At 38.0% G+C, this 22,235-nt stretch overlaps 1 protein-coding gene across 1 annotated transcript in view; it reads right to left on the bottom strand.

Annotated features, from left to right (window-relative positions):
- Window positions 1–22,235, bottom strand: part of FTO (FTO alpha-ketoglutarate dependent dioxygenase) — a 403,968-nt gene that overhangs the window by 282,465 nt on the left and 99,268 nt on the right. Inside the window, exon 7 of the mRNA XM_060172141.1 lies at window positions 10,924–11,043. Coding sequence (XP_060028124.1) covers window positions 10,924–11,043 — 120 coding nt within the window. The remainder of the gene's footprint in view (window positions 1–10,923; window positions 11,044–22,235) is intronic.

Below are 22,235 nucleotides of genomic sequence, written 5' to 3' on the forward strand. Positions count from 1 at the left end.
TATATATATATATAATTTCTTTTGAAGGTTATCACTGGGGCTTAGTGCCCACACTAAGAATTCACTGCTTCTGGAAATTTTGTTTTTTCCATTTTCTTGGATAGGACAGAGAGAGGTTGAGAGAGGAGGGGGAGATAGAGAAGAAGGGAAAATGATAGTTACAGACCTGCTTAGCCACTTGTGAAGCATCTCTCCTGCAGGTGAAGAGTTGGGGGGACTCAAACCTAGATCCTTATACAGGTCCTTGCACTTAGTACTATGTGCACTTAACTAGGTGCACCACCCCTCACCCCCTGTTTCTCCCTCTTTATAATCCCCATCCCTCTCAGTTTCTCTATGTCTGTCTAAAATAAATGAATAATAAAATATATTTTTTTAAATTCGTTCAGGGAAACCCTCTTCCAAGAAGTGACATGAGTAGAGACACTTGAATGAACTAAGCCATGAAAACAGCAGAGAGGAAAAAATTCCTAAGGCAACAGAAATGCAAAGACCCTGAAGCAGGAGGCTAGCTGGGCATGTTTCAAAGACAGACGAAAAGCTAGTGAAGCAGGATAAAGGAGAAAAATCATGTGTGGGTTGTGGGAGTAGCGGGGTCTAAGCATCCATCAACAAATGACTGGGTAAAGAAGTTATGGGATATATATATATATTCTATGGAATACTACTCCCCCCCCAAAAAAAGACAACATTGTGTCCTTTGCAATAAAATGGATGGAACTGGAGGTGATTATGTTTAGCGAAATAAGTAAAGAGATGAAAGACAACTGCCAGGTGTTATCCCTCATATGTGGACTTTAGAGATGTGATGCACATGAACTTAAAAATAAAAAAAAAGAAAAAGAAAACTGTTGTAAGACTTGTGAGAACTATGGTGGTCATCTTTGGGAAGGGTGGATATAAAAAACTTTGGTGGTGGGTGTGGTGTGGTGTAAGATTACATTGTAATCTTACTATCTTGTGATCTATTAGTAATCACAAATAAAAATTAAAGAGATGAAAGACAACTATTAGATGGTTTCACTTATATATGGGATCAAGAGATCTGATAAACACAAACTTGCAAAAAAAAAAAAAAGAGAAAAAAGGAAAGAAGGGAGGGAGAGAGAAAGAGAAGCAAACAAAGTGCTTCTAAGACTTTACAGGAACTATGGTATTTATTGTTGGGAGGTGAGAGGGCACAGAACTTTGGTGGTAGGTATGGTGTGGAACTACACCTTGTAATCTTATAATTAATCTTATAATAACTGACTACTAATCACACATAGAATATGGAGAAAAAATATTTAACTAGATCCACTGATAAATCAAGATAACTGTGAGGTATGGGCTGGGCAAATACAGTCCAAGTTATAAAACTGTTTAATAGAGAGAATAAGGTATGGGAGAAAGAATTTGGTTTTGAATATGCAAATTATGAGATACATATTGTTGAAGGAGGGCTGAATATAGCCTACCTTTCCCAATTACTGTTCCAGTGCTATAAAATTGGAGACTCCATTGTAAGAAAAATAATTTATTATAGGCACTGGCATATGCCTCCACTTCCAACTGTTAGAAAATTCACTGTTAATGCATGAAAAGTTTATGACATTAAATAAAATACAAGCCCTCTTAGTCCCCCAACATCTGTTAAAGAAGATCTGATGCATAATTCTAGGTGTTTCATAATTGCTCATTTAAATTAATAATATTTAAGTATCAGGGACATATACTATCAAGCTACCAACTGTTCCAAGTCTTTATAATGAAAGCAGATTATGTCTCAACACACTGGAAATTAATTGTGAATATTAACATAAAACTCCTGATTTTTATTTGAGAGCTAATTTTCACAACCAGTCAGAAACAAGTCGAAGATTATCTGAGAGGATTCATATCAAGGAAAAACTGATAAATGATATTATCACAGGTGGCTCCAGATGGGCTGAAAGCATGTAAATACAAAAAAATAATTTATGTGCTTAAAAGAAAAGTTGGTGCTAAGGATATGTTTTACAAATGATCACAGAGATTCTCTCAGGAACAACAAAAGGTAACATACCTCAGCTTCCTTCCGTTTAAAATAGGGCCATGGGGGGCAGGCGGGGGAAGCAGGTAAAGTACATATATTACCTTGTGTGAGTACTCAGGTTTAAGTCCTGGGTGGCCACATGAAAGCACCATTAGAGGGGAAGCTTTAGGAATTGTGCTATGGTGTCTCTGGAGGGGGAGATAGTATAATGATTAGGCAAAGAGACACTCATACCTGAGACACCAAAGTCTCAGGTTCAATCCCCCACATCATCATAAACCCTTCAGAGCTAAGCAGTGCTCTGGGAAAAAATAAACACTGGTGTGGGGGGAAGCTTTCAGGCCCTGGCACATGATGTGGAGGAGGACCTAGGATGGGGTGAGTGTATTGCACAAAACTGAGAAAGTTTACACATGTACCAACAACTGTATTTACTGTAAACCATTAATCCCCACAATAAAATGTTTTTAAAAATGTCCACCAGAGGAGCCAGGTGGTGGCACACCTGGTTAAGCGCACACATTACAATGCGTAAGGAACCATGTTCAAGTCCCTGGTCCCCAACTACAGGGGGGAAAGCTTCATGAGTGGTGAAGCAGTACTGCAGGTGTCTCTCAGTCTCTTTTCCTCTCTATCACTCCCTCCTCTCTTAATTTCTTTGTCTCTATCCAATAATAAATAAAGAAAAATAAATTAACAAATATATATATATTTATATACATACATACACAACACACACACATTTTTTTTTAAAATGGCAGCCAGGAGCAGTGGATGAGTTGTAGTAGTACAGAAAAAAAGGTAGGTAGTGTCATTCATTTGCAAATGTCAATAAGAAGAGAGCAAGAAAGGGAGAACTAAATGTGTTTCCAGAGTTCTCTGGTTAAGTCACACTTTGGCACTTGAAGCACATTTCTCTTAGAGATATTTTTGCAAAACACAGAAAGATTCCAATTCCAGTTTTCCAATGTATTTAGCCCACAGTAGAAACATTGCCAGAGTAGCTCTGAAATCCAAAGTGTTATGGATCACTTTAGCTCTAGGACTTTAAAAAAAAAAATGTGTGAGGGACCTGGTGGTGGAGCACCTGGGTAAGTGCACACATTATAATGCACAAGGACCCAGGTTCAAGCCCCTGGTCGCCACCTGCAGGGGGATGCTTTAGGAGTGGTGAAGCAGTGCTGCAGGCATCTCTCTCCTTCTCTCCCTCTCTAACTCCTCTCCTCTCAATTTCTCTGTCTCTATCCATAAATAAGTAAATAAATAAATAAATAAATAAATGTATGCGTAGGGCCATTCAATAAGAGAAACTCTGTCAAATTACCAAGTTAAGATTTTTTAAATTGATTTAATAATGATTGACAAGACCGTAGGATAAGAGGGGTACAATTCCACACAGGAGGGTGACTTGTTTACACTTCCTCCTTAAATCACCACCGGTCACTGATGCCTTTCAAGTACATAATATTTTATACTTTACAAGCTTCCTTATTTGATCATCATAACAATTTTCTTCAGTAGGTAGCAATCTTAAGGTCTAGTCACTAACCAATTGAGGGGTGAGGGAAATCCAAAATAAATCTTGGTAATAATGTTCCCAATAATTGGTATATATCACTTAAAACTTTGCTCCCTTTTCAAAACTGTAGGACAGCTGATGTTGTAATATAACTTTATCCTTCTTTACTGATATTCTTCTAGAATATCTCAAATGCAATTAGAATAACATATGACAAATCAGACCTTAATTAAACCCACTCCAACTCCATGGAAATAGGCATATATATATATATACACACACACACACACACAATTTTCTTTGTCAGGAAAAATGGAAATTCCCGATCATCTATTCTGGTACAAGGGTTTCTGAATTCACATCTGTAATGCAAGTTAAAGCAAGCCAAAATAAATTCCAGCAGCCAAGGTTACAATAGCACACCAGGGACAGATATCAAGATCTTCACACCTTTACATCAATCTGAATTCTGGTGAAGCTAAAATTACTTAAAACAATAGAACCTGTCTTTTTTTTTTTTTAAATAGGTGTGTGTGTGTGTGTGTGTGTGTGTGTGTGTTCAGAAAGGGAATCAAAATTTAGCTAATGCTTATGAAACAGAGGCTAAAACATAAGCCTTGGCTGTTTATTCTAGTTTTTTTTTTTTCTTTTTTCTTCTCCATACTAACAGGATTTAGGAGAGGTGGCCAAGCTTTCATTTGGAATTTTCTAGCTCTTGTCACTGTGTCTCACCATCTCCAGCATTTTTAGCGATGTTCCTTTTGTGTGCAGAGCTGAGGCACTAGAATGATCCACTTAACATTCTTGGAATGTAACAGTCACATCCTAGTACTTGGTACCAATAAAGCTCATTCTCACACAGCTCATGTAAGGGTTAAAAACAGAAAGTCCTACCCACTGGTTTGCTCTGATGTTCCTGGAGATATTGTCACTGGATGTATCCTCAGTAGAATTCTATTCAACACCTCTGTCTTTAAGTACAAAGCTGTAGGCTGTAGCAGCTTTAAGAAACATAAGTATCCCTTTTTTCTGCTGCACAGTATCTGTGTGTGAAATTCTCTAAAGGGGTTTAAGTATTTACCCTGAACGCTATCAGACGGTTCCTAAAATTTTCCTTATCCAGTTGCAAAAACACTTCAAAGAGAATCGTAAACACAGTCCTTTGTGCTTTGGATGCACATTCTGCTTCTGAGGCTTAAGCCTGAATTCTCTTGGAATTGTAATTTTTTTTTCCAAAAAGACAGGATATAGGACAAGTTTTTAAAAATTCATTACTAAGTCTGTAGTAACTAAAGGGGATGGGGGACTGGAAAACTCTGAGAAAAAAATTAGAAAGCAATCAAAGAAAGATTCAAGATCTGTTAGAAATCCGTTGCTAAATTACATGGACAACCCACCCCCCCAGGTGTTTTACTCTTAATAGAACAATACAGCTGTGGGGAATCAGAGCAGCTCAGTGAGTAGAGAGGAGAATGGGAAGACTTAACCTTCAGCGAGCACATTTCAGATAATAAAAAATGTGAGCCAAGGATTTTATATCGATGTGGTAAAAAGGGAACTCCCCCCTCCCCCGCCCGCCACCACTACCTTTTCTTCCAAATTTCCAAAGCTAAACATAGAGGTCCTTAAAGTTCAGTGTCTATGTACCTGCTCCAAGATTTGACTTACTGCGTGCTTGTGACTATTCCCCACCTCTACTCTGTTCTTATCTTTGAACTGTTCGACTGTCAATAGTGGGAGAAGGGAATTTTAATTTTAATACAAAAGTATCAGACATCTCACAGAGGATCCTAAATTTCTTCATCTTTAGCAGAAATATCTCTGAAAAATGGAAGTAAGCATTACGGCAGTCAATAGAATTTAGTACGCAATAAACTAATACACAAAGCACTCTAATACACATATGTAAAAATTGGTGGCTTCACTATAAATATGAAGAACATGGATATTTATATCATCTTCTGCCCCCCCACGACTCTTAATCCTAGAAGAATGTTTAAAATCAATCTAGCTAATTGAACAATAATATGATAGCAAATGCCAATGCAGTTAGTGTGTGTTTTGGGGTATGAAAAAGGAATCTTGTCCCGCCATACCATTACAAAGAATTTAATCTAAAGCACTGTGATGATAGCTTCATTAATCTCTCTAAAAACAAACAAACTGCTGCTTCTCAGCTCAATCATCCCCCACAAATGTGTAACCTACACTCAGAAGGCTCAAACAGACAGCAGTGGACATCCTGGCATGAGCATTCCTACATGATCTACCCAGGCCAAAATGACAAGAAGGAAAAAGGCATGATTCATCTTAAAATTAAGCTATTATAACTAAGTGGTAAAGGACAACCACCTTTACTTTCTTAAGTACATTTCTCTCTTAAAATTTAACAACAAGAAACTGGTAACTGTATTAAATAAAACACCTACTCATTTTCCACTTCTCTCTGCTCTCTTGTGCCAGATTTTAACATAAATGGGTAGAATTAAATGCAACCTATAGCTTACCTAACATAATTATATGTTGTGTTTTACATGGTTTCAAAACGGATACATTAAAATAATCCAGTCTTGGCTTCTTCCCACCAAAGTCAATAAAGGTTATTAAGGCCAACCGCCGCGTAAGTGAGCACTGCTATCCTAGCAGGAGGAAGTGTCAAGATAGGAAATGCAATTCAAAACAATCACAATGATCAGGATTTATTTTTCTATTCTACAAGAAAGAAAAAATGAAAAGAAAATAAAAGGAAAGCAATGACAAAAATTTTCTGAAATATATAAATCATCAGCATTTCTGGAAATGTTTACTCTGGAAACTATTCCAAAATATCTCCACTGGATTATACCAAATTGACCTTTATTTTTAAGGTTAAAATGAAATGAATAAATGTCATCAATTTAGAGGACATCACACCCAGCATTCTCTTCTGTATCGCTGTGCATTTGATAGTGTTAAAACATTTTTATAGGTAAAATAAATGTCAGTTTTGCAAAGCGCGATACCAGACCCTGGGAGACGAATGGCCTATCCATTGAATCTCTGGCTACGGCAAGACTTCTTCACCTCACAAGAGATTTCAGCTTTTCATATTTTCTTTACCCAGAAAGCAAAGCTTTTACAGTTTCTTTCAAATGGTAACTCTTTCTTATCCCAAAGAGTCTACTCAGAATATGCTAATCTTTGATATGTGTGTGTATGTGTGTGTGTGTGTAGGGAAGGTTGACTAAAAAAAACCCTAAATACTGTACACATATTTTAGTAGTGTTACAGTGTCACAATACCTTCCTGAGTAAGGAGTAAAGATGACAGGAAAGGTTAGGCTAGACTCCTGGGTTATAAGAAAGGGTTATGTTGCTTTGGGCTTAATGGCTCATGAATTCATGAGGTAATATTCAGGGGAAATGTGATATTTTTATCAGAATGTCATTCAAATATAAGGTTTAACATTTACATCACAAGAGCATGCACAGAGTAAAACTATCCTTAGGGAGAGAAATGGCAAGAATAAACAGTGATAAAAAATGGTGCTTGCTGGAACAAGGCATGAGAAATAGAGGTTAGGGGAGTTTTAGAGACAGCTGACTAAACTTTTTGAAATATGTGACTGGTTATGACATGTGAAGCAATTACCATTAATGGGCGAAATGAGATTTCAAAGCTCATTTTCCATCCCTCTGTTATATCCTACCTGAGACTACATTTTCCAACCACAAAGTGTAGAAAAAAAAAACCCACAAAGACAGAGGGAAATTACACTACCAGTCTCTTCCCTGGTACAAGGGCTGTCAAAGGTTGCTTTACTCATAAGCAAAAGGTGAAAAGTAATGTACATATTGCCTGAGGTTTTTCGTTTTTTTTTCTTGCCAAAAAGAGATCGATGCTATATTGCAGAACAGACAGAATACATTAATTAGAGAAGTCTTTCCACAAGACACACATGACTTTACAATAAAAAAGATAAAGATAAAGAAGAATCATTTATCGAAATGATAATAACTTTGAGTAATATATTCTCTGGAAGCAGAGTGAAAATATTCTGAAATGCCATTGAGATTAATCTAATTCTATAGAATCCAAATGTGCACCAACAACTGCACTTTTTTATGTTACATTGCTGTTGAATTTGTTAACCCACAACTGATTTCCTGTGTTATGGAATCTTGGAGATTACAGCTAACTTGAAGCAACAGGGATAATTCTTGACAGTTAATGGTATGCATTTTCCTGAAAGACTTAAGATATCAGGGACTCAAACTGGTAGCTCAACATTGCCCCCTACTGCTTGCAAGTGGAAAAAAATACACACTGGACTGGTACAGACTAATTTAAAAACTAGTGCCAACAGTTCCACCCTGAATACACAAATACCAGATGGCATGCACTAACAGAGCCACAATACTGTATACTTTCCAATGAGTAGTCTCTTCTAATATCAGAAAGGAATTACTATAGTAAAAAGGCTAGAAACAATGCTTAGAATTAATTTTGAAGTAACACCCCCCCCATACTTTTTTTTTCTTGACAAAAAACCCTGCACTCTGCTGATAATGACCATTCTGAGGCTTGATGAAGAGAGACACTGAGGCCATTGATTTCACGCAGGTCACTTTAGTAATGCCATACCGACTACAAGGAAAAGAGTGCTGGAGAGTTCCCAAGATTGCTATTCTTTTTCTTATTTCTTACACAAGAGTTATAAAGTAAATAATAATAATAATAAATTCCATATAAGATAGGTGCTATCACCACCCAACAAAAATAAACATGGAAACTAAATTTTTAAAAGAATGCATAATGAGTCTCACCAGTAAGATCACAATACCATATATTATACTTTGAAAGGGAAAAAAAAAAAAAAAGGAACTTTGGAGGCAGGGAAATATCTCAGACTATTATAGCACCAACTGACATGCTTGAGGCCCCAGAGGCCACAGGTTCAGTCCCAGGTACCACCTTATGCCATAGTTGAGCAGTACTTTGACACTTTCTCTCTTTTACTTTGTTTCATAATAATTTTTTTAAAAAAATTTTATTATTATATTTATTGGATAGAGACAGCCAGAAATCAAGAGGGAAGGGGGTGATAGAGAGGGAAAGAGACACCTGCAGCCCTGCTTCACCACTCATAAAGCTTTCCCCCTGCAGGTGGGGGTCAGGGGCTCAAACCCGGGTCCTTGAGCATTGTAATACAAGCGCTTCAGCAGATGTGCCACCACCCATCGTAATAATTTTTTAAACACGATCAACAGAAATAACATTTTACAAAAATCAAAGAGTATCTTTCTTGTTTATTTGCCAACTAATTCAGCATTTTTAAACTATAACCCAAAAGTCAAGTTTATGTTCCAGAGTCAAGGTTCAGAAAGTTAAAAAAAAAATGCTATATGTATATGACCAAAACTAGATTTATATAATAACAATGCAATCTCTGAAACTGGGATTGCCTATAATATATACAGTTCATAAAAACAGAGCACATTCTACCCAGGCTAATTTTAGAAATAAGACTCACTAAAGAGAATTAGTCAAAACTTTCAGTTTTGCACTGATTCTGGTCTCTGGAGAAATACCATTTTGTGGTAGTGTTGGTAAACTAGTAGACAGATTTTCATATTCCTTCCTTAAACTCATATCCATGAAGACAACATGGTGTGATTTGTGGAGATGTGTGAAAAGCAAGGACTTTTAAATTCTGATCCAGATACTCAATCAGACTTGCACCAAGATACCTTCATTATTATAAAATAGAGATTAGCAACAACAACCAATTTGCACAGATTAGCTTATTGTTTCCAGTACATTTCAAAGTCTGTGCCATAGTGCAATCTCCAGAGTTTAGCACGTTTTTATCCCTTTCCAAGTTCAAATGTTTGCTGAGGAACCCGAAGGTGGCAAAGGGTATAGCCCTACATCAAACCTTCCTGAGTTCACATCTCAGCTCCCCCACTCTTTAGCTGTATCATCTTGAAGTCAAGTTACATAAACAGGCGTGGGGAGGGGGTAAATAGCATAATGGTTATAAAAAGAGACTCTCATGCCAGGTTTAATCACCCCTCCCCACCACCAACACCCACCCTATAAGCCAGACCTGAGTAGTCTTGAGTAGTGCTCTGGTTAAAAAGAAGAAGAAGGAGGAGAAGGAGGAAGAGGAGGAAGAGGAAGAGGAGGAGGAGGAGGAGAAGGAGGAGGAAAAGGAGAGAAGGAAGAGGAGGAGGAAGAAGAATTTACATAAACCTTTATGCTTCAGTCTCTTCTTCTATAAAATGGGGGTGGGGGGATGTGGAGGGGACAGTGCCTATGTTCTAGATGCAATACAAGGTTAAAAATTAAACCCTGAGAATAGTGTCTGGTAGTTAATGAATATCACCTAAGCATTTGTTGTGATAACTATTATTTAAATTAAGACATAATTCAGGACTCCCAAATGGCCTCAAGTTAAAGGCCTTAAGATCCAGCTACATTTTCTACTACAGACTTTGAATTCTTTACTCTGGCTGTACTGTACTTCCTTACTTCTGAAATGTCTCCTCTTACCCTTCTCCTCCTCCCATCCAAAGTCCCTCAAAGCCATATCTGCTGTTCCTCAACAGTCCCAGTTCCCGTGATCTGAATTTAATACTCCTTCCTCTGTGCTGTGATATTTTCATTCTTTCTTTTAAATTTCTATTATATAAAGATTTCGCTTCAGTTAATGTAACACCTGACTACATTCATGTCTCTCTCCTTGTTAAAGTGAGCGTTGTGGTTAAGAGAATAAGCCAAAGGCCCAGATGGTTTCAGATCTCACTCAGCCACTTACTCTGTGACCTTGGAGAGGTACTTAGTTTTTCTATGCAGTGGCTTTTGCCTCCTAACAGTTTCTACACTTCATAGAACTGCCGTATTTGGGGAAGCAATTACAGAAGCCAGACCTTCCACCTTCTGCATCCCACAATGATCTTGGGTCCATACTCCCAAAGCGTTAAAGAATAGGAAAGCTATCAGGGGAGGGGACGGTATACGGAAGTCTGGTGGTGGGAACTGTGCGAAGCTGTACCCCTCTTATCCTATGGTTTTGTCAATGTTTCCTTTTTATAAATAAAAACTTTTTTAAAAAAGAAGAACTGCCATATGAATTTTTCAAGTCAACACAGGAAAAACTTAGAATAGTGCAAGGTGCAAATAAAAATGTGAATTACTTTTAGATATGTCTGTTACATTGTTTGCTGTCAATTCCCAGCATATGTCTAGTATGATGTTTCATATGTGAGGAGGTACTTAGTGCCTATTGCACTGAACTGAGGTTGTACTGCCAAAAGTAGTACCATATCAACCTTATCAAGAATAACTAGGTGAATCTGAGAGGCTGAATATGCATTTCCCCATGCAAATTAGGTTGCAGTATACTTACCACACCTTCCATCTTCTGCCACATTTCTTCAAGTTGAGTCATGGGTTGACACCACCAATCGGTGAATTTTGTGTATCGATTGCCTTGAAACCAAAATTGTCTCAGCCACTCAAACTCAACCTGTGAACCACAAAGATAAGGAGCTGTGACACAATGCCCTTATGATAGGCAATCAAGGACAATAACTTCATCACTCAATTTCCTCCAGTAACTTAATAACCACAGAGTGAGAATAGGTGAGAAAAGCTCAGTCCAACCGATTCCTAATATAACTTGGAGTCTCTAGAGCATTTTTTGCAAAGTCAAAAGAGCCTTAAAACTGAGGTACTTTTAGAGAGATAAACCCAGCATGGACTGGACAAGAGTTTTCATCACATTTACAACTCAGAAACTAAGTCAATCAACAACAAATAGCAGACTGTGCTTTGTACTGTGGGAAAGGTTCAGTCGAACAAGATGTGCATTTTATTAAAGATCTTCACTGAAGACAAAATTAAGCAATCTGGAGATCCAGCAGCAGTAAAGTGCAGAATTTACAAGCCTGAGTCACTGGATTTAATTCTCAGCACCACTAAGAAAAGTGGTACTCTAGGCTTTCTCTCTCACAAAAATGTAACAATGAATCTTTAAAAACAATTTATTTATTTCATATGAAAGGAAAGAAACAGAAAGAGTGACACACACACACATACACACACAGAGGGAGAGAGAGAGAGAGAGAAAAGAGGAAGAGGAGGGGAGGAGAGGGGAAGGGAAGAGAAGGGAAAAGGAAGAACATGAATAGAGTATCATTCTTCTTAAAAAATATTTATTTATTTATTTATTTATTTATTATTGGCCAGAGATAAAGAGAAACTAAGGGAAGGGGGAGATAGGGAAAGAGACAGAGAGACACCTGCAGCCCTATTTCACCACTCATGAAACTTTCCCCTGCAGGTGAGGACCAGGGGCTTGAACCCAGGTCCTTACACTGTAATGTGTGTGCTTAGATAGGTGCATCACCACCTGGCCCCCAGAATATCATTCTGGTAGATGCTGTGCCAGGGATCAAACCAGTACCCTCAGACATTCAAGTCTCACATTCTACTAGCAGAGCTAGTTTCCAGTTCCATGAACAAAGTGCTATATACATAATAAAATTAAAAGTAAAACAAAAATACATATTTGAAGATACTAATGTTAAGTTCTTCATTTTAAAAACTAAAAATTTCACCATGGACCAGGAGGAGATGGTGACAATCTCAAAGTACAGAAATAAATTAAATTTATTTATTTTTAACATTAAAAAAATTTACTAGTGATTTAATATTGATTTACAAAATCACATGTCAATAGGGGTATAATTCCACACAGTTCCCACCAACTGAGTTCTGAATCCCCAGTTTTCCCATTGCAAGCCATCACAGTTCCCCTAAGGTTGCAGACACGGGTTAACTATCATCTCTACAACGGTCTACTTTTGTACATAATTGTCCCCTTTTTCTTCCAGGTCTAGTCCTCTCTTCCCCTCCAAGCCACTCATGACAACATTACTACATCCAAATGTCCTTCTCCTTTCCCTCCTCTCTCTCCAGGTGCTGATGGAGCTGGAGTTCAGAGCTGGAGTTCACTTCTTCCCCACTGTGAGTATGGATCAAGATTGTTTTTGGGGTGCAGAAGGTAGAAGTTCTGGCTTCTGTAATTGCTTCTCAGCTGAACATGGGTGTTGGCAGGTCCATCCATACCCGAGCCTGTTTCTATCTCTCCCTAGTGGCATGGAGCACTGGAGAGGTGAGCTTCCAGGACATACTGTGAGGTTGTTTGTTTGCCCAAAGAAGTCAGGAAGGAATCATGGTAACATCTGCAACTTGGTGTATGGAAGGTGGCAGGACATAACATGAGACAAAACGGTTAATGAACAGGAAGCAAAAAGTAGGAATAGTGCAAATGAGATTAGGGGTCTTAGGGCAGAAGAAAGGTAGGAAGTCCACTAGGCATGTTCCTGGGGGCACACAACTATAGTTATTTTGCTTGAGTTTGATAGTTAGCCTGAGGCTGGATAAAAGTAACTATTTAAAATTATTCAGGAGGAATACATTGAACCTACAGAGCCATTCCAATAGCTACTTTTCAATTCTTGGTAAATGTCAATGAGCAAAACTACAGCAAAGACACAAATAACTTATTTTCCTTTCTATAAGCCTACTGTGGTAACTTTGATGATTTGTTTCTTCAGCATTCTTCTTTTCTAGCAAAATCCCACTATTTCTTTGGTAACACACCCCATGCCCCAGTTTTAGTCCATAAAGCCTCTGTAGAGTTCCAGCTCTACCACCAGGATGGAACATGCAGCCCACGTCTGTACCAATCACCCCAACACATTTCTCTAGTCAAGTAATTGAGTCTGAGGAAAATAAGCATTATTTTTAGAGGAAGTGTTAAGTCTATCAGAAGAGAAGGGAGAATTCTGCAGCCATTTTGCCACCTACTGGGAAGAATAGAGGCAACACAGTATGAAGCAGTTGCACAATGAAAGGATAAAAACCAGGTCCTGGGAGATCGGCAGTAGCACAGCGGGTTACACAAGGACCAGCATAAGGATCCCGGTTCGAGCCCCCAGCTCCCCACCTGCAGGGGAGTCGCTTCACAGGCGGTGAAGCAGGTCTACAGGAGTCTATCTTTCTTTCCCCCTCTCTGTCTTCCTCTCCTCTCTCCATTTCTCTTTGTCCTATCTAACAATGACGACATCAATAACAATAAAAAAAAACAAGGACAATAAAAGGGAAATAAATAAATTACAATTTTTTTTTAAAAACAGGTCCTGGGTGGGGGTGATGGCGCACCTGGCTGAGCGCACATTTTACAGATGTCTCTCTGTCTCTCTCCCTATCAGCCCCTCCCTCTCAATTTCTGATTGTCTCTAACCAGTAAATAAATAAAGATAATTAAAAACCAGGTCCTGGTGACATCAACTGACTTTTGTACAAACTATTCCTGAAAGCCATTTTATGTAAGTCAGAATGAGTTTTCTGTTTCTTGCAATTCAAATAACCCCAACAAAGGTAGATAATTAGCTGGGTGAAATTATTTATCTATTTTCTAAGCTTTCTATCACACCTCAATACAAAAAATAAAATTGTACCATCACAGTACAATTTAATTTATCATCAAAAACTGTTTTCAATCTCTGTCCTCAAAAAAAAAAAAAATTAAAAGCTTTCACACCTTAAGTTTGGGTCAAAGGTCTTTACTAAGGTAATCATGTTCCATATACAGAAATAGAGATATTATAATCTTCACCTGTTACCACAAAGAATTTTTTATTTGTTTATCCATATTGAACTTTCATGAGGCAAACAAATGCAAGTTGTGAAGATTTAACAATGGTGAAAACGGCTCAAATAACTAACCTGCGAACACCAAGTTATATGAAAAGGTTTTAGTTTACATTAACTAAATGTTTGTTTGATATGTAGAACTGATTTCAGTTAAAGCTGTTTAAATAAGAAAAAAATAAGAGGAATGTCAACAATATTAAGACAATAGTTGCTAAGTCATATCTGTAGTATTAAAGGACAGTGGTTAACAAAATTAAACTTGACTACTTTGAAAGAGGATGAATGCAAGTGTAATTCAATCGCTGTGAAGGGACAAGCTTAACAACTTTACATACTACAAGTAAGTTAATAAGATTTTATGTACAATTTGTTCACATTATGAAAATAGCTTGTCAGCAAAATGTCAAGAGCTACATGACAGAGAGCTGAAAAAACTTTTGAAGGTTTTTTTTTTTCTTTTCTTTTCTTTTTTTAGTCTTTTGGCTGGTGATATCCATTGATAAGAGAATAAAATATCTAAATTTAGCTACCATGATCTTCCAGAAAATAAAATAGTTTAGTTCGCTGAATTATTCAAGGAACACTAAAGTCTAGACTAAAGTCAGTAAAGTAAAACTCAGAAACAAGGTAAGGCACACCTGTAGAATTTACTACCAAATAAGATACCAAAGAAATGGACTCTGTCAATTTTAATAAGTAATGATTGATTTTTTTGTTCTTGCATCTCCAAGTATCTTTTGATGCAGTGTCATGGTTATGAATAAGTGCTTTGGAGTCAACTCAAAATTGGGCTCAACTGTTGAACAGCTATGTCATCTTTAAAATAAGGATGATTACATAATAACCATATAGGCTTGTGGTGATGATTAAATGGGTTAATAATGAACATGTTACATACGCCAGGCACTTGCTAGATGCCTAAAATATAAACTAAACAAGGCCACAAGGCCTGGAACTTATTGTCCTCAAGGAGCTCATAATCTTATGAAATTTTCTAAACATGAAAAGTGTTAATGTCCATATCAATTCATACTCATCCCTCTTTTACTAAAATTAGTCTGAAAAATTCAACACTGAGGACTGACTTGCAAAAGTTTTGTTCATGAGATGCAATACTGCTCATAAGACACAATCTATGTGGGCAGCAACTCCATTGGCATGAAATTTATGCAGCTCTATAACCTATTTCATATTAGTGTTGTAGGCAAAAACAAAAACAAAAACAAAAAAGACAAGAATTTAATCTAACATTCCCCTCATCAGTTTCCTCTGTTGGCTGCGTTCTAAAAAATCAACTAAGGTTGCAAAAATCATTTCTAGTTCATTGATTCAGAGTCTGAGTTAACAGACACAACAAAAAGTTATTCTTTTTCCCCACTCTAAAACTCTAGAGATAAGAGGAAGGAAAGCAAACAAACAAACAAAAAACTGCAGAAAAACATAGCATAAACACTGAAGGGTTGGTATTTAGAATAGAATGGAAACTTTATTTCAAAAGGACTAAAAATTATGTCAAGATCTATAGTTCTCATCAGACTGAGGGTCTTCATTCCTTCTTCAGAATGTAATCTTCCAGGGAGGCTCACAGCTCCCATTGCAGAAGTAAGAAACAAACAGGTGGGTGAGCAGCCACTACAGATCAGGGAACAACATAAGTAACTCAGAACCTAGCAGAAGTGAGTGTCAGGTAGAAAGCACGTGGGAATTCTATCCAGGAGCTCCCATAGCTCGTGATACTATAAACCAAACTCCCAGATGTTTGGAAGTGTGCTTCAACAAAATTCACTATCACCCCATCTATTGAGCAATTCTAAATCAAAAATAGGTTAATATCCATACATATGAGAAGATATACTAACAGTGGCTCTGCAGGATCTTGAAGGACCTTTTTGCATTATCAAATAAAATAAAAATCAAAGCCATAATAGTGCTAGTTTCACAGAGAAAAAGCCATCCCTGTAGCCCTATACTCTGTACCTGTCTTCTCCATGAAGTGGTTGGAAAAAAAAAAAAAAAAGAAGAAGTAGAAAAAAAGATCAGTCAAGAGAAGCTTGTCTCCTGGGAATGTCTATGAAAATTCTGAAAGGAAAGAAGATCATCTATCTGTCTACCCAAATCTCTGTCATTGGGAACTTATGTATTAGAAAGCAAAGCTTAAATTTCTATTTCTGAGCCACCACAATTCCATGGAATGGTAAATCATTTCCATCACTTTTACAGGCAAGCAGCTGTCACCTGCTTTTCTTCTGTTCATTTAGTCTGAGCTTTTAACTTAGTCCCAAGTCAGCTCATGCAGATCCCTCAGAAAATGTCTACTGGGGCCAATGTTTCACTGTAACTATATATATATATATATATATATATATATATATATATATATATATGTGTGTGTGTGTGTGTGTGTGTGTGTGTGTGTGTGTGTGTGTGTGTGTGTATATATATATATATATAGAGAGAGAGAGAGAAAAGAAAAAATATTTCAATCTCTTACAGGAAAAGATAATAGGTCAGGGAGAGAAGCTAAGGTGCAATCAACAAAGGGTCATCCTATGTGGCTCTCTGGAAGATACAAGTCTGATCAGAAGAAACATGAGTGTCACACAATGGCATCATGTAATATAGTCTCCTATGGAAAATGTATTAGGTGAAAACTGAATTCCACATCTTACTATTGTTATGAAGGGAAATAAACCACTTAATAACAGAAAGATGCTGTTTATAAATGTGCTTTCCTGAACATCTTAAATAAACAAACAACAAACAAACAAAAAATCTTAAGGTACTCAGTTTCACTTTCCACAGATTCCAAATTGCTTAGTTAGAAGCTATCTAAGATAAGGGAAACAAGCTACATCTAAACCTAACAGCCTTGCTGCACATAAGACCAAGGAATTCATCCTAGATTTTATCTAGGAAAGTCACATGGTCTTTAAGACAGAGGAACATACACAACAAGAACCAGGATAATGGTTATAAGCCTATCTGTTTTCATTTAACAACAAAATACAATAGAAAGTGGTCATGCCCTCATTTCTCCTAGTCCTGGTACCCATAGGATATGCCCATACTTCTTGATATTCCTTCTCTATGATCCCTTACCACCATATACCACCTCTGTCTCCTTCAACCAAATCGCTACTGGTGCTGCCACCCCACATTATGCTGCTACTGAAATCCTACTGTGAACTGTAACAGAGATACCGAGCCTGAGAAGTTAACCTCGAAACTCTTCAAATCCGATGAGACCTTTCCTAACACATGAGACTACCTATTTCCATGTTAGATGGCACATCACTTAAGTATGTAACAGATACCAGATTAGGTTAGGGTTTAGGGTACTGGATACAGGTGTGCACCTATCCATAAACAAGGAGGAATTATAAAACTCAAAAGTCAAAGTGCTTAATAATGGTTGAAGTGCCTAAAAAAGGCACCATGAAGTCTGTAATTGATTGGATTTAGACCAAATTAGCTGGGCAGCCTAGCAGAAAGGCCCAAAGAAGACAGATCCCAAAAACCTAACTCTGACTGAGCTCAACAAATGACACTTAATGCCTTAACAACTGAGAGAAAATCTAAGATCATCAGATAAAGAGAAGACTACAAAAGTTGGATAAAAGCAAGAGACTGGCCCACTTAATAAGGGCCCCTTTGGTCAATATCAAACCACAGCATCATCTGGGGCCCTCCTTCTCTCTCCGCTACCAATGGTTGCTTCCATAAAGAAAAGCATATTGTGGGCCCTCCCAGGACCTTGTCCTCACCATAAAGCAATGACGGTAGTGATAGCCCCAGTCTCCGAAGGGAGGCTGGGGGAGTGGGGGATATCCTGCCCTGTCACTCGAAAAAGACTGGTCCTGAAATGAGTGCTGCCCGCAATGTTCCTCAGATGTGACCATGAGTTATATATAATCTCAGACCAATAGGGAATTATACCTTGGAGCAGGTGGATGGAGAGAAATAGTTAAATAGTAAATAGGTAGATAGTTTAGCCACAGATTTTAAAAAATATTTATTCCCTTTTGTTGCCCTTGTTTTATTGTTGTAGTCATTATTGTTGTTGTTATTCGTTATCGTTGGATAGGACAGAGAGAAATGGAGAGAGTAGGGGAAGACAGAGAGGGGGAGAGAAAGACACTTGTAGACCTGCTTTGCCGACTGTGAATTGATCCCCTCTGCAGGTGGGGAGCCAGGGGCTCGAACCAGGATCCTTATTCTGGTCCTTGAGCTTTGAGCCACCTGCACTTAACCCACTGAGCTACCACCTGACTCCCAGATTTCTTTTTTTTTTTCAAGAATGGGAGCTACTCCCTGCCCTAATCCAACTTTCTAGCCCTTTTCTCTACTCTGACACTGTTCTCTCAGACAGTATTCTTATCCAACCTCAGGCTAGCTACCAAACTCAAGCAAAACTATCATAGTTGTGTGCGCCCAGGAACATGCCTAAAATAGTTTCCCTAGCTTTCTTCTACCCTAAAATCCCTAATCTCATCTGCTCTAATCCTACTTGTTGGTTCCTGCTCATTAACCAATTTGTCTAAATTTAGGTCATGTCGTCACCTTCTAGACATCAAGCTACAGATACTAGCATGACTCCATCCCAACTTCTCTGGGCAGATGACCTCGCCACTGTGTCCTGGACCCTCGCATCTCCAGAACTCTGGTCCACTAGGGAGAGATAGAAACAGGCTGGTGGTATGGGTCAACCTGTCAATGCTCATGCTCAGCGGAGAAGCAGTTACAGAAGTCAGAATTCCTACCTTCTGCTCCCCAAAAACAACCTTGACCCATACTCCAAGAGGGGGAAAAGTGATAGGATGTAGATAAGAGGGCTTTGAATTCCAGCTCTATCAGTACCCAGAGAGACAGAAGGAAAAGAAAAGGGACATATGGAGGTAGTAATGTTGTCATGTGTGGTTTGGAAGGGAAGAGAGGATTGAGTCAGACAGAAAAAAAAATGGGGCAACTACGTATAAATGTGGACAGACAGTTGTAGAGATAATAGTTGGCCTATGTCTACAACCTTAGGGGAACTGTGGTGGATTGGAATGGAGAGACTGAAGATTCAGAACTCTAATGGTGGGAATGGTGTGGATTCAAACCCCTGCCGACATGTAATTCTGTAATATAAAAATAAATAAATTGGGGGCCGGGTGGTGGCACACCGGGTTGAGCACACACCTTACAGTGCACAAGGACCCAGGTTCGAGCCCCTGGTCCCCACCTGCAGGGGGAAAGTCTCATGAGTGGTGAAGCAGTGCTGCAGGTGTCTCTGTCTCTCTCCCACACTATCTCCCCCTTTCCTCTTAATTTCTGGCTGTCTCTATACAATAAATAAATAAAGATTTAAAATTTTTTTTAATAAATAAATAAATAAATTTTTTTAAAAAGAAAAGAAGAGAGAGTGAGAGAGGTCATGCAAGTGCTCAATCTCAGTCCAATTTACATGACAGGAGAGTAGAGTTTGACAATATGTCCTGACATATAAAATTCACTTTTTTTTTTTAATACCAGGGTTATCTCTGGGCCTCAGCGCAGGTCAAGCTATCTCTGGCAGCCATTTTCCCCCTTTGTCTTTCTTTCTGACAGAGAATAAGGAACAAATAGATACAGAGGGAAAGAGGCATAAAGAAAAGAGAGACAGTACAGTACTGTTTATGAAGTTTCCTCCCTGCAGGCACTCCCATATAATGGCCCAGGGCTCAAACCCAGATAACTGCTCAAGGTAATGTGTATGTCATACCAGGTAGACCACCTGCTGGCCCTTGTGAATTTCTTTTTCTAAGACTTATTTTCATGGAAAGTGAGAGAGAGGAAGAGAGGAACAGAGAGAGAGAGAGAGAGAGAAAGAAGGAAAATGAATCAGATTATTACACTGGCATATGTGATGTAAAGACTGAACCAGAGACCACATGATTGAAGGTTCAATGCTTTATCTTTTGTGCCACCTCCTAAGAAATTAAAAGTCAATAGAAGATCTTCGGGGAGTCGGGCTGTAGCGCAGCGGGTTAAGCGCAGGTGGCGCAAAGCACAAGGACCGGCATAAGGATCCCGGTTCGAACCCCAGCTCCCCACCTGCAGGGGAGTCGCTTCACAGGTGGTGAAGCAGGTCTGCAGGTGTCTATCTTTCTCTCCTCCTCTCTGTCATCCCCTCCTCTCTCCATTTCTCTCTGTCCTATCCAACAACGACAACAACAATAATAACTACAACAATAAAACAACAAGGGCAACAAAAGGGAATAAATAAAATTAAAAAAAAGATCTTCAATACTCAAACATTAGAAGAGTATAGAAAAAATAACCCAAATACTATTTAAGTTTCACACTGTTCTCCAGGGCTACCCATGGACTTGAATCCTGGGGAGCACACATGGCAAGGAGAACTCTAGCAAATGAACTATTTCCCGGACTCCAAATTTTTCCCCCTTTATTGGGGATTAATGTTTTACACTCGCCAATAAATACAGTAGCTTGTACTTGTATTACATTTCTCAGTTTTCCACATAACAATACAATCAGTTGTTTTTTTTTTTCAGAACTTGACAATCAGCACAAAGTCTCTGTCCTTTTTTTTTTTTTTTTTCAGAACAACCAAATTTTTTTAAATAAATTTTTTTGGCTCTCACTGGAACTCTTAGTTCTGGGTCAACTGTTTCAGATAGAAAGAGATTTTGTGTGTGTGTGTGTGTGTGTCCGTCCGTGTGTCCCCACAACACTGAAGCTCCCTCCAATGCAGTGTGAGCTGGGCTGGAACTTGTGTCATGCACATTGCAAAGCAGGCACACTATCCACTCAGGTAAACTGTTTTTACCAAACACTGTTTAATATATATATATATATATATATATATATATATATATATATATATTACTACAAGCAGAAATAGACATAAATGTCTTCACCTGTGGTTCTGGAGAACTCAGTGTTTCACAAAATATGTGACAGCTCATAACACATTAAAAAACTTTTCAGTGGTCTGTCATTCCATGAAAGTATAAATGTAAAGTGTTTTTGTCTTTACAGGGACCTTCAAGGACCAATACAATCTGAGGCTTCCCAGCCGCCTATGCCATATCTATGACCCTATCATAGATATGATATAATTTCTGTATAATTCACAGTCCGACAACCTCCTCTAAAACAGACTCTTCCTTAACTAGCCCATGGACATCAGGCTATCTCCCACACTCTTTGTACTGGTTATTCTTTATTGCCAAAAATATTGTTCTCTAAATAACTATGTGGTTCACCCCTCCCACACCTCATTCAAGTCTCTGCGCAAAGAATATCTTTTCAGCAGGGATGTTCTCTACTTATCTCAAGTAAGGTGTGTGCATGTGTGTGTATGTGTTTATCTTTATATTACAAAAATTAGACTGTCTATTTTCTGTATTACTTATTTTCTAATATACTTTAGAATTAACCAATTATGTTTATTATATAAGAATGACTATCTTATTTACCAATATATCCTAAAACAGCCAAAAAAGTGCTTGGCATATGATCAGTAAATTTTTAAAAAATTTTTTATGATCTTTATTTATTTACTGGATAGTGACAGCCAGAAATCAAGAGGGAAGTGGGGGGTAGAGAGGAAGAGAAACAGAGAGACACCTGCAGCACTGCTTCATCACTCATGAAGCTTTCCCCCTGCTAGGTGGGGACTGCGGACTCAAACCTGGGTTCTTGCGCATTGTAACATGTGCACTCAACCAGGTGCACAACTGCCCAGCCCCTGATCAGTAAATATTTTGAAGGTAGTATTTTTGAATAATTTTTCATTTGAATATTCCATTAGACCTTCAAATAATAACAAAGAGAAAGTCTTACATTTACATTTCAATACTTCCGAATATGATCTCTTTTCAATTTAACAGTTTTAGAGGGTTAGTTTATCCACTGTAAAATTGCCCCATTTTTTTTGCATGTATAAACTATTGTATTTACTGTCAACTGTAAACCATTAATCCCACAATAAAGAAATAAAAAAAAAAA

The sequence above is a fragment of the Erinaceus europaeus genome, chromosome 2, assembly GCF_950295315.1.
Source record: "Erinaceus europaeus chromosome 2, mEriEur2.1, whole genome shotgun sequence".
Lineage (NCBI taxonomy): Eukaryota > Metazoa > Chordata > Mammalia > Eulipotyphla > Erinaceidae > Erinaceus > Erinaceus europaeus.